This window comes from Wyeomyia smithii, chromosome 2 (assembly GCF_029784165.1).
Source record: "Wyeomyia smithii strain HCP4-BCI-WySm-NY-G18 chromosome 2, ASM2978416v1, whole genome shotgun sequence".
Lineage (NCBI taxonomy): Eukaryota > Metazoa > Arthropoda > Insecta > Diptera > Culicidae > Wyeomyia > Wyeomyia smithii.
This window is the reverse complement of record NC_073695.1, coordinates 120916873-120930303: the sequence shown is the minus strand read 5'-3', so window position 1 is coordinate 120930303 and position 13431 is coordinate 120916873. Positions and strand designations below refer to the sequence as shown.

Genomic DNA, 13431 nt, shown 5'->3' with positions numbered 1-13431 from the left:
GAAGTCAGACTTATGGGTCTGAAAGTTTTAGGTAGGGTTTTGTCCTTTCTTCCAACTTTGGGGATAAACACTACCTTCACCTTCAGCCAGTTATCCGGAATATGGCCCAGGATAAAGCTGGCTCTGAAGAGGTTGATGAGTTCGGACATGATAACTGCGGCCGATTTTTGTAGAAAGATGGGTAGTATGCCGTCTGGACCAGGAGACTTCATAGGGTCGAATGAGCTTAGAGCCCAACCTATTGAAGCTTCCGTAAACAGTCGACGGGCCAGCAGGATGGACTCCCGAGACGCCATATGTCTCGAATTGTCCTGCCGCGACCCATCACTATTCAGTTCTTCGGTCTCTGTCGATCCAGGAAAGTGGGTGTTTATAAGAACCTCCAGCGTTTCCTTGGTAGTGACAGTGAGGCATCCATCCTCTTTCCTCACCTGTCCTAAACCGTTAGTATGGTCTTTGGACATCGCCTTTTGGAGCCGCGTAGCTTCCGGCAGAGTTTGGATTCTTTCACAGAAACTAACTCTGGATTTCCGTTTAGCCTTGCGTAGCTCGGCGTTGTATTTAGTGAGGGACGCCCTGTAGTCGTCCCAGCTAGACGTGACTTTTGCCCTGTTGAACAACCGCCTAGTTTCCCGACGAAGGTCACTAACTTATTCCACCAGGGTACGTCACGGCATACTGACCGCTGTGTTAGTGGACAGTTAGCGTCGAAAGCATCCATGATTCTGTTTTGTAGATCATTTGCTGCCGAATTCAGGTCAACAGAATTTCGAATGTTGCTGTAACTGAAAGTTCGTGAATCGATCAGGCATTCCTTAAAGGATTCCCAATCTGTATTCTTAGGATTTCTGAACAGCTCTCTTTTCAGAGGGTTAGCCTCTATATTAAAAACGATGTGTCTGTGGTCCGACAAACTAGTTTCATCGGAGACATGCCAATTTTTAATCCTTTCAGAAATAGAGGCGCTACACAGAGTGAGATCAAGGACCTCCTGTCTAATAGCGTTGATAAACGTGGGGTTATTCCCTACATTACATACATTGACATCGTTAGAAGTAAGGTATTCAAGTAGGTACTCACCCCTGGTGTTGGTGTCCGAGCTGCCCCAGATCGTGTGGTGAGCGTTGGCATCGCAGCCGATCAGAAACGGCTTGTTGATGGCCTTGCAGTACCGCACGAGCGCAGCAACTTCGGGTGGCGGTATATCACCTTGGTCGCCCGGGAAGTAGGCCGACGCGACAACCATTTCCTGCTTTCCTCTGGTTGTCGGTACTTCAACCGTGACGGCAACGACGTCGCGTTGGATAAATTCTGTAATAGGTAAAAATTTTAATTCTCTATTTAGCAGAATTGCAGTCCTTAATTTGGACTGCGTGTCACAGTAGATTAACCTACCGTTAGGAGCGTTAAGTCCGAGAACTTTGGATTCGTTGATCCACGGCTCCTGGATGAAAGCAGCCGCTAGCTGCTCTTTGGCGAATCTCCTGCAAAGAACACCCGAGGCGCCTTTTGCGTGATGGAGATTCGCTTGCACGCAGCGAAGGCTGCTCACTTTGCAGTGAAGTTGCCGTCTTTGTCCGGATCGGAAGATGATCCTGGTATTGGCTGACGGCTGCCAACAGCGGTTTGGCTGGTTGATGGAAGTTGCTCTTCCTCACTGTTCGGCTTCGGTTGCAGCAGTCGATTGGCAACAGAAGGTCGTCGCGCACACTGTGGCGGTTTTTGACTCCGGGGGGTGCGACTTTTCGGTGGTTGATGCTTCACACTCTTGCGAGTCTTCGGCGGAACCGTCCGAGCAGCCGCGGGGTTGCGTTTTTTGGGTGGTGACAGGGCACTCACGGGGGAGCATCCTGCGCGTACCTTCCCAATCGCAGGGTTGCGTTTGGGTGGTTGTGGGGCACTCCCGGAGGAGTTTCCCACGCGAACCTTTAGCCCATTCGCAGGATCGTTTTGCCTGGGTGGTGGCAGAGTACTCCCGGAGGAGTTACCCGCACGTACCTTCCCTGACATTGCGACGGAGTCTTTCCCGCCTGTGAGGTTCGGCCTTCCGCTTACCTTTCGGATGCGTGCTTTGCCGAAACCGTAGTGCAGTTCATAATTTCTACTCTCAACGAGTTTGGCCGATTCTTCGTCAATATCCAGAACTAGTTCGACCAAGGTCTTTACCAATTTGCGGTTACGGACTCGCCACATTTTGGTAGAGAGATGGTCGTTCTGATTCTGGAGTGAACGAAGAATCTTCTCGTCCGGAGAGTTCGCACTGTCCGCGAAGTAACCGACATACCGTCTGGCCTTCGGCAGATCCTTCATGTGGTATACACGAAGTTGTGCTCCCTCCCATGGTACGAGAGAAGGTACCTCCCTTTCCAACCACTGCACTGTGTCGTTGTCGGCACAGGCAAGTTGCAGGAAGCCATTTTTTAGATGGTAACCGTTAAACTTGGGCTTGGTGGTTGGATTTTCCTGGTCCGCAATGTGATCGAGGATGGAGGTCCGGACAGCCTGAAGCTGGTCCGTTGTGAGTAGGGAGCTGGGGTGGGTAGCAGAAGTAACCGCAAGGCTTATAGCTCCCACCATGTCCCTATATGTGGCCTTCGGGAGCGGCTTCGAACCCGATGACCCCAAACCAGTGCCGTTCCGCAGTTTTTTAGGCTGTGGACACTTAGTACTGGTGTTTGGTGACACCAAGTCGTCCGACCGCTGTCGCTTGACGGCAACTTGGTTCGATTGAGCAGGCTGCTCTGTTGGAAGGAGGGCCAGCTTCCTGGCTTCTTCGTACGAGAGACCGGAGCGAAGATTTTTGCTCAGTCGCCGCCTTTGCGCATTCGAAAGTCGCTTGACAAGGGGTGCCGATGATTCGGGTTTCCCTTCGTCATCGGGCCTTGTCTGTGGACCGGGAACTAAGTCCCCTTGACTTTCGTCATTCCCTTGTGGAGAAAGTAGGATTAAGGATGAAGCCGAGGGTCCTCCGTCCAGCGATTCGCTGTCGAGGTTGAAATCATCCTCATGCTCCATCTCCTCCGTTCTGCCCGGTGCGTTTGTTTTTATTGGACTACGCTCCGATGAGTCCATGGGTTCCGGCAAAGAAAGGCTGCCGGTGGCCGAATTTTGTGAAGTTTTGTCGTTCATAAAATTCCTACGAGTCGCTGGGTAAAGAAGAGTCCGCTGCATCAGTGACCCGCGTGATGCAGTAAGGGCTAATTACTGTGAAGGGTGCCCTGGTACTCCACAGGCTCCGTTAGAGGCTGGGTATTTCTTAAACGCCCCCCACCACGTCATCCATCGGCACGGGTCGCATAACACCTTAGCTTAGGGGTTTTAACCATTGGATTTTACGCAACAGCCATGGTTAAGAGCTGTTGCAACCATCCTCCTTTACAGGGGCTTTGGACCCTCTGCTACACTTCTCAATAATTCAAGTCTATTCGTGAAGGCTAAACTGAACCAAGAGAATCGTAACAGGCGGAGTTACAATTGTACTTATTACGGAAGTCACTTTACGGTGAAAGATATTTCTTTCTCACGATAACGCCAGATCTCGACGTATTTCTAAGATATTTTTCATCCAATTTTTTGCTCATCAACCGCTTTTTGTTGGAGATTAGAAAATCGATCTGTTTCTGATTCTTCTTGATACTGAAAAATAAATCCAATATATTTTATCATCAGATTTTTTAAGACTTATCCTATCTTCGTGAAATCATTTCTCCGTTCAAAATGGTCCTGAAATAATTCCACGTGAAACGTCATTTTTTCGTTTTCACTTCAGTGGTATGACACTTATAATAGCCCAATAACAATAACAATTATCAGTCGACGTGTTTCAAACGAGGACGGATAGTAAAAGTACAGAAGGAATTGGGTTGTAATTATACTATCGATAACTAGTAGAAGAAACGTGCGTAACAGTGAGTTTTAAGAGCCAGTTCGCGAGAGGCGCAACCGCATGTTGTTTTGATGTTCTCCGATTGGCCTGAAATTTTCAGCGTTTGTCTATTCAAAATAGGAGCTTTTGCAAAATTTTATTTTTTTTTTTCATTGAGGTTAAGTAGGGTGAAAAGGCCCTTACAGACCGCCTTATTTCATGTTAAAACACATGGTCACAATATATGGCGAAGAGGTAACATGACGAAAAAAAAAGCTTTTTGCTTTTAGGAATTGTCGATTTTCAGAGTCTTCCTACTCTTCTCAACATCACTAGAAAAAATATCTGAATGTAACGTTCTGTAGAGCAACTCAAGAGCTTTAATTTCATGTTTAAGCCAAGTGCGCCAAATGGGGTAAAACGGCCTTAGAATTGAAATTTTGCCAAACTTCCTACCTTGAACAGATAAACAAACGCTGAAAATTTCAGCCCAATCGAAGAACATCAAAACAAGGTCCCTCAGAAAGGTAGTTACGCATCTCGCGAACTGGCTCTTAAGAATTTTATATTTTTTATTTCCTTTAATTCCAATTAGTTCCGGTTCGAAGATTTAATCGAAGGATAAATTACGCCTCCGGCTGGCAATTTGTTTACAATGAGCCTAAGCTGCAGTCTGCAGATACTCGAAGACATTCAAGTTACTAAATCATGCAAAGTTTTAAAAAAAAATACATCACCGTTTCAAATCAAAAGTGGCGGAAAATATCTTTGTCGATCACGCAGAGGAATGAAAGGGTTTTCGAAATGACCACGTGGTTTTTTCCTGATTTATAATTTATTATTGCCACCAAGTCAAGAATAAAGCTTTTGTAATTTTTGTTAATCAATAAATTTACTTGACACGGATTGATAATTCATAAGTGTTACGGAATATTTGCGATTTTTCAGCAATTAGCTAATATAGCAAAATTTTTGAGGCTTTACTACATATTTTAAATTTATCAGAATGAAAAACAAAAATATTTTTTCGGTTTTGAAGAGGCTTTGTCCAATGTAGCATTTGCCTCTAAGGATTGTTAATTATATTCTGCAATGTGTCGAGTTTTGTGGCATTATTCCTGGAAGTATATTTTAATACTCAACGACTCGTAAAAAATCAACGTCTTGGTCTTAAAACAATTGATAAATTGATAGGATCAGTATTCAGCAATTGTTTTTCTTTTAAAATTTTTCTCAACTTTGCTGAAGAAAGCAGTCCGGTATATTGAAAAAATAGAAAACATATTTTTTATCTAACTGTTAGGTGGATTGATCGAAAAACCAAAAACGCCTTGTTCTGTGAAACAATTTTGCTGAAGACATTGAGTACATAAAATCAATTTTTCATAGTCAAATCTGGAACGATCACGATTTTTCGAATTTAGACCACTGTGCACTGTGGGATTTTCAAATAAATCTTTCCACCAATTGTAAATGTCTTGAAATATAATACTTGGAATATGTAGAAACTATTTTGGATGTTGTTTCAGAAAATTGTAGCCGAAAAACGAGTATGAGTATTTCGTCGTTTAAATATCCCTTTTTGTACTTTACGACCCTCAAAAAAGCATTACTCAAAAATGTACCGTACGATGATTTTGAAATTTTGACCAGTACTTAGATTTTTTGGTTCCTTTTTTTTATAATAACGGTCTGTTGGAGCACCGTGGATGGTTATAAGTTATAACCGAAAGACGTAACTATCTACGGACGCTTTTTTGTAGTAGAATTAAATGAAAACATTGCCTGTAATCAATATTTAATTCCATTTTACTCAGACTTTCAATAAGAAACTTATTTGAACTGATTTTTTTTTATTACAGGTCTCCAATCATTGTGGATGACTAAGTTTTGTAGTCCGTGGGACTACAGTCTGTACGACGATAACCCTGTTGAAGGATACGCGCGGCTTTCCCGTTCGTTTCTTATTAGTGGCAAAGGTAACTAATTGTAAACCGAAATGAACAATCAATTTACTTTCATTAAAATTTAAAAATTTAAGCAACAACCAGAGGAAATGTAAAATGCTGATAGTAAACTTTTGTTGCAGTTTTACAATAATCTATGCAACTTGGGTAATGTTTATCTTCACATATTTCACCGATTAAGTTAGAATGCAGTTACAATTTTTACTTCTTTATCTACTTGAATTTCTCCAATGGATTAACTGCGCAAGCATGGTTTTTAATGTCTGCCGCTACTAACTTCTTCTATCAGCACTGCCGTTGCATCAAAACTTATCGCCTCAAACGAAAATAAAATCCTGCAGTCATAATAATTTTCAAATCGCAGACTGCTGTTTTATTAAGAGTCAATAAGCTGTTAATTATCATTCTAACTAATCTAATTCAAACACATAAATTTCATCTAACTCAGTTTTCTGGAATAAGTAACCCTTGCAAAAATTCTCAGTTCGCCGACCTCCAGTAGCCATAGTCATTAAAGGTTATTGGTAAATAAAGCGTTAAGGGCAAAAAGAGTCGATTGATCGATTTCGTTTGGAAAACTGCACCAGTGATTATGGCAATAATAAATTAAAATTGCAAAATACAATTAATTGTTATTTATCGTTGAAATGTAATTATTATGTTGGACTTACCGATTTGAAGATCGAATATTTTCTAATTTTTTTTGGTTTGAATGTTTTTTCATATGTTTTTTTTTTTGTTCACAACAATTTATTTGACACGGCACAATACAAAAACGTGTTCAACGACGCAGGTTAAATCTAGTGTCATAGTTTTTAAGGTATCTTAAAAACTAAAAGCAAATTTTTCATCCTCGCTGCCGATTACGAGCTAAATTTAAATCTAGTATTTTAACTAACATGTTTTTTTTTTTAAATCGATGGTTCGTTGTTTAATGGATATCTTGTTGTTCCACAGAATCATGGAAGGCTTGTATTCCTTGGGCCCAATCGGGTTTGTGCGGGGTCTAGTTGCTGGATCTAATTCCGGGGCTAAGCGTGTTCTTGTCGTTTTGTTGGAATGTTGGCGGAAGGATCCCATTTCATATGTTATATGTCAGTTTTTATAAAATTACTTAAACTATCAATAACACCTAACAGTTCTTATTGCGCAGACAATCTAGCAAAATCATGATTAACATTGAAATTTCCACTTATCGATTATTACAGACATGGACGACATGCTGATGCAGTGCACTAAAAACAGTGTTTATGTGCTGAATTCTAGTTATCGATATCGGGTAAGTTTTCTTCAAATAACATTGGTGTATTCTAGAGTTCGTCAAAAGATTTTTTTCTACAAACTCCAGATCAAGTTTCACAATGTTGATACATTTGTCAAGTAAACTGTATGCAAAAGATTAATTCCAATTTAACCGCATAGAACAAAGCAATATCATAAGAAATGTCCCAGTTTTATTATTGTTTAAGTATTTTCTTTCAATCACGACTATTTAAAAGAACCTATGTAAATATGATATTAATGGTTACAAATATTTTTAGAGCCAGGACGCGGATCAATAGTGTGGCATCTTCGACAAAGTTGTATAATTTATTTTATAATAATTTTGTCTCTTCAAAATATGTAGTAGCAAAATATGATGTGAATAAATTCACTAATTTTCATAGTCTAAATCTAAACATATAAAAATGCAACTCTGTCTGTCTGTCTGTCTGTTCCATATAGGCTTGGAAACTACTGAACCGATCGGCGTGAAATTTTGTATATAGGGGTTTTAGGGGCCGAGAAAGGTGACTAAGATAGTTCGAGACCCCTCCCTCTTCTGGAAGGGAGGGGTCCCATACAAATGAAATACAAATTCATGCACATCTCGAAAACCAACCAACCAAATGGAACCAAATTTGGCAGGTGGATGTTTTTAGGGGTAAAAAATATATCCATAATGGTGTGACACCCCTCCCTCCACTAAAATGGAGGGGTTCCATGCAAATGAAACACACATTTCTGCACATCTCAAGAACTAACCAAGCAAATGAAACCAAATTTGGCAGGTGGATGTTTTTAGGGGTAACAAATATGTCCATAATGGTTTGATACCCCTCCCTTTTCTAGAAGGGAGGGGTCCCATACAAATGAAACACAAATTCATGCACATCTCGAAAACTAACCAAGCAAATGAAACCAAATTTGGCAGGTGAATGTTTTTAGTGGTATCAAATATATCCACAACAGTTTGGCACCTTTCCCTCTTTTTGAAGGGAGGGGTCTCATACAAAAGAAACACAAATTTCGCACAGCTTGAAAACCAATCCACCAAATAGAACCAAATTTGGCATGTAAATGGTTTTAGAGGTAACAAATAAATCTATAATGGTTCGACACCTCTCCCTCTTATGTGAGGGAGGGGTTCCAAACAAGTGAAACACAAATTTCTGCACATCTCGAGAACTAACCAAACTCGGCTGGAGAATATTTTTAGGGGTAACAAAGATGTCTACAATGTTTCGACACCCTCCTTCTTCTGAAAGGAGGGGTTCCACACAACTTTCTGCACATCTCGAGAAATAATCAAGCAAATGGAACCTCAAATTGATATGTTGAGGTTTTTGAGAGCAAGAAAAATTTTCGACTCCAGACGCCATTGTTAAATTTAAGATGGAAACTTCCGGTTTCTATCCGAAAAATGTCTCCGAATATCATTTTAAAATCCAAGATGGCGACTTCCGGTTTCTGAAAAACAGCGAGATATAACCAAATACCACTCAATATGGGTATTTCCGAAATCGTGATGTTGCACTGAAACCACAAATCGACCTCAGACAACATTTTGAGTTGTAAGATGGCGACTTTTGGTGACTGGAAAACTGCCGAAAATGACCCAAAAACAACCAAATATGGGTGTTTCTTTAACCAGAATGATACTCAGAAGCCAGAAATTGTCTCCAAATGCCATTTTGAAATCCAAGATGGAAACTTCCTGGTGCTGGAAAATAGAGGCAACTGACCAAATACCACCCAATTTGAGTGTTTCTTTAACCAGAATGACGCTCAGAGGTCAGAAATTATCTCCAAATGCCATTTTGAAATCCAATATGGCGACTTCCGGTTCCTAAACAACAGTGGCGAACGACCAAATAACACTCAATATGGGTATTTCCGGGATTGTTCTGATGCAATAAAACCACAAATCGACCTCAGACAACATTATGAATTGTAAGATAACGACTTCCGGTGAATGGGAAACTGCCGGAAATTTATTTATTTATTTATTTATTTATTCAATAATTCATCCGACAACAGTCTTAATGAATATATATAAAGTATGTGGCTGGGAAAAGCCGCCTCGAAAGGCCACGAAGGAAACTTTCGAGCCGGCATAAAAACCCAGCATCTTTTAGGAATACAAGTGCAGTATAACATATATCATAAAATAAAATACATCAATGAACAATTCACAATACACAATAAGTTACTAAAAATTAAAATTTTCAAAGTATCGATTGAAGAGCAGAGCCATTTGGCGGATAGGCTCGTTCAGGCCGTAGTTTGTGCGATGCGCATTTGTATGCAATAAACGCTGGTCTCGTCGAGGTCGTAGAGGGCAATGCAACTGTAACAAAGCCAAGATAGTTGGACAATTATACCGGCCTGTCAAAATTTTGTGTGTCATTTTGGTAATTATTTCTTTGCGGCGCTGTTCAAGTGGTGTGATTCCAACTAACAAGCATAGGCTTTCATAGGGTGGCAGGTGATCGGGATCTCTCCATGGTAGTGTGCGACAGATTCTTTTAATAAAGGTTTTCTGAACGCGCTCAATTCGCTGAATCCAGAACTCATAATGCGGGTTCCATATAGCGCACGCAGTTTCCAAAATTGAGCGAACCAAAGAGCAGTAAAGAGTCCGCAAGGTGCCATAATCAACGAACTCATTTCCGATTCTGAATATTAACCCAAGTTGACGATTAGCCTTAGAGATGATCATCGAAAAATGCTGCCTGAAAGTTAATTGCGTGTCCAACAGAACACCCAAATCAGTGACAATATCGGTACGTTGTAAACAAGTACCAGCAATGTTATAGTTGAACAATAGCGGCTGCTTTTTGCGCTGGAAACTAATCACAGAACATTTCGGAATGCTTAGCATCATATAATTGCGTTGGCACCAGTCATTAAATAAGTCAATCAACGATTGAAGCCTAAGGCAATCTTCAACAGTCTCGATGAGTTTGAAAATTTTTGTATCATCCGCATACAGTAAACGTGTGCCAGGTGGTAAAACTTTCGTTACGTCATTTATGAACAGCGAAAAGAGTAGAGGCCCAAGAATGCTACCCTGGGGTACACCAGAATTGTTACTAAACCAGGCGGATTGCGACTTGCCCAACTTAACAGCGATCTTACGATTACGTAGGTACGAGTCTACCCATTCCACCATTCCAATTGAAGTTCCAAGCTTGTCGCATTTGGCACAAAGTAGTCCATGATCAACGCGATCGAAAGCAGCTTTCAGGTCCGTGTAGACAGCATCGATCTGAAGGCCCCGGTCCATACCGCGAAGGCAAAATGAAGTGAACTCTAGTAAATTGGTGGATACAGATCTACCAGGGAAAAACCCATGCTGTGCAGTAGAGATGTAGTTCTTCACGCTGAACATCAGATGATGATGCATAATAGTTTCGAAAACCTTGGAGCAGGCACACAAACATGAGATACCACGATAATTTTCGACATTTCGTTTGTCACCTTTTTTATATACCGGAAACATTAACGACTCTTTCCATTTACCGGGAAATTGATGTTTTAGCAAGGAAAGATTGAAAATAGCAGCTAGCGGTGACTCTAAACTTCCGGCACATTTTTTCAGGAGTACAGCAGGAATTCCATCTGGTCCAGGGGAGTAGGACTGTTTTAGATCGCAGATGGCTTTGGAAACCTCCCCGATTGTGATCTCGAAGACTTCGGCATTGAAAACGTCGCTCGGCACAGAAGCCATTGCCGCGGGAATGTCGTTAGGTGAAGCGTGCTCCTTGTTGAAAACACTAGCGAAGTGCTCGGCAAACAAATCGCATTTACTGTTGTTAGTAGACGCTTCACTATTCAGCAGGAACACACTAGATGGTAATCCTTCTTCCTTACGCTTCGAGTTAACAAACCTCCAGAAGCTTTTCGGATTTAAGCGTAGGTTGCGTTCCGTTTTACGCACGAACATCGTGTACAGACTTTTATTCAGCGTTTTGTATGATCGACTAGCAGAAGTGAACCGTGTCCGATTGATAGGGTTTCTATTTTTTTGATATGCACGCAAAGCTGACTTACGAAGGCGGTTAAGTTTAGTGAGATGTCTATTTCCCCAAATAGGCTTACGACGAGGACGAGCTTTGGGAATATGGCGATGTATAAGTTCCTGAATCAATTCAGTAAATTCAGACACGGCCTCATCCAAATCTGTACTCCGGTTGATAAAAGTCCAGTCGATACCTCTCAATTCTGATTCGATAGCATCATAGTTTCCGCGCCGAAAATCAAAACTGGATGAATCAAATTCGTCTGTGAATAGAGCCTCAACAGGTCTGTCGAAACTAACCATCAATGGTGGGTGATGTACGTCAATGTTACAGAGAGGGTCGGGTGCTGTAGTGACTGAACATGCTGATAAAGCATGCGAGTTTACGAAAATTAAATCGAGAAACCTGCCATTCTGATTGCAAACAGGATTAATCTGGTGCATGCACCGAAAAGCCATACCGTCCAATAAATGGGTGCTACCTGCATTTACGGATGAGCGCAAAGCATCAACGAAGAGATAATTTCCATCTGTGTGAATCGACCAGGATAAGCCGGCACGATTGTAGTCACCAAAAATAAGAACATCGTCGTTAATACAAGTTGAATTAACAGCTCTTTCCACTGAAGAAATATGCCGATCGATTATCTCGACTTCATTCCGCAAATTAGGAGGAATGTAAATAGCGCCGATTACAACGTTCAGTTTATCAGTTTTAATCGTTACCCAGAGCTGCTCAAGCGAATCATCCATAGCTTGAATTAACAATGCCGATGCCAAAGAAATGACCAATTACCACCCAATATGGGTGTTTCTTCAACCAGAATGCCGATCAGAGGCCAGAAATTGTCTCCAAATACCATTTTGAAATCCAAGATGGTGACTTCCGCTTTCTTGAAAAACAGCCAAAAAACAGCCGATTTCCATCCAATATGAGATGCTTTGACACCAGAATGATAAACAGGAGCTAGAATCGACCACAGACATCATTTTGAATTCTAGGATGGTGACTTCCGGTTTCTGGAAAACAGCCGAAAATGACTAAATAACACCTATTATGGGTGTTTCTTGAACCAGAATGACGCTCAGGGGCCAGACATTATCTCCAAATGCTATTTTAAAATCCAGGATGGTGACTTCCGGTTTCTGAAAAATAGCCTAAAGTGACCGAATACCACCCAATATGAGTATTTTTTTAACCAGAATGATGCATGGAGCTAAAATTGACCTTAGACACCATTATGAATTGTAAGATGGCAACTTCTGGAAAACAGCCGAATACTACTACATATGAATATTTCCGTAATCGAAATAATGTATAGAAGCCAAGCATTGACCCTGGAAACCATCTTGAATTCGAAGATGACCACTTTCAGTTTCTGAAAAACAACGAAAATAACTGAATACCACCCAATATGAGTTTTTCCGGAATAGAGGTGATGTACTAAAGGCAAAAGTCGAGGATGTTGTCATTCCGATAAAACCAATCATTTCAAACGATAAAAACAAATTGCAAGAAATCAATGAATTTGGAATGTTGAAAACTAATAAATTAAACACAAAAATAGGCGGGACGAAGTTTGCCGGGTCAGCTAGTTTTATATATCCTTATACCGAAATGTCAGTCCTGCAAGATATCCAATAAAATCAACAAACAGTATGTAAGAAAGAAAAGATAATTTTACCACTGCGTGATTTACACAACAGAGCGTTTTATGCCGATAATCTAGAGAAACTCTGATATACATTACCGGTTCGATTCAAACTTCGAACAATTCAGAATAAACAGTGAATCATTATAGCTAGTGTAATGAAGAAGTATGATTATTACATTCCTAGGTACCACCGTTTCTTTCATTGGAATATCCTTTATCCACTGATATATAACTTTTCACTGTAGGACCACTTGTACGAAATCAGTTGGCTTAAGAAAGAGTAAAAGTCAGTATTTAGACGTACCTTCTCTTCTATTGGAGTTGTTCGGAATTTAAATTAAAATCTAATTCTTACTTCTCGTTGTTTTTATGTACAAAACATGTTTTAATCTTTATAAGTAGCACTCCATTGCAACAGCAACAAAACTACTGAGATAATAAGCCTTTACTGTCAACAAAAAAACTCGTTTTCCGTTAATTTTTTTGTAAGAAGTTACATCATGGCCTAAGTAATCGAAATTTAATGCAGTACGGTATATTGTGCTCTGTATCACTATAACTGGTGCTTTTCGTTAGTATTGGAAGAACAGCTTCCTTATCTGTATTTCGTTTCTCGAGAGCACTTTCGAGGTGGAATGGGTTAATTAGGTTCCTTGCTTA

General features: G+C 40.7%; 1 protein-coding gene across 8 annotated transcripts in view; it reads left to right on the top strand.

Annotated features, from left to right (window-relative positions):
- The window catches only part of LOC129721186 (uncharacterized), a 74199-nt gene that overhangs the window by 40179 nt on the left and 20589 nt on the right, over positions 1 to 13431 (top strand). For 7 of the 8 annotated variants that reach the window (XM_055673461.1, XM_055673467.1, XM_055673462.1 and 4 more), the window contains 2 exons: positions 5728 to 5844; positions 7041 to 7111. In XM_055673461.1, coding sequence (XP_055529436.1) covers positions 5728 to 5844; positions 7041 to 7111 — 188 coding nt within the window. The remainder of the gene's footprint in view (positions 1 to 5727; positions 5845 to 7040; positions 7112 to 13431) is intronic. The other variant, XM_055673469.1, reaches the window with a different exon arrangement.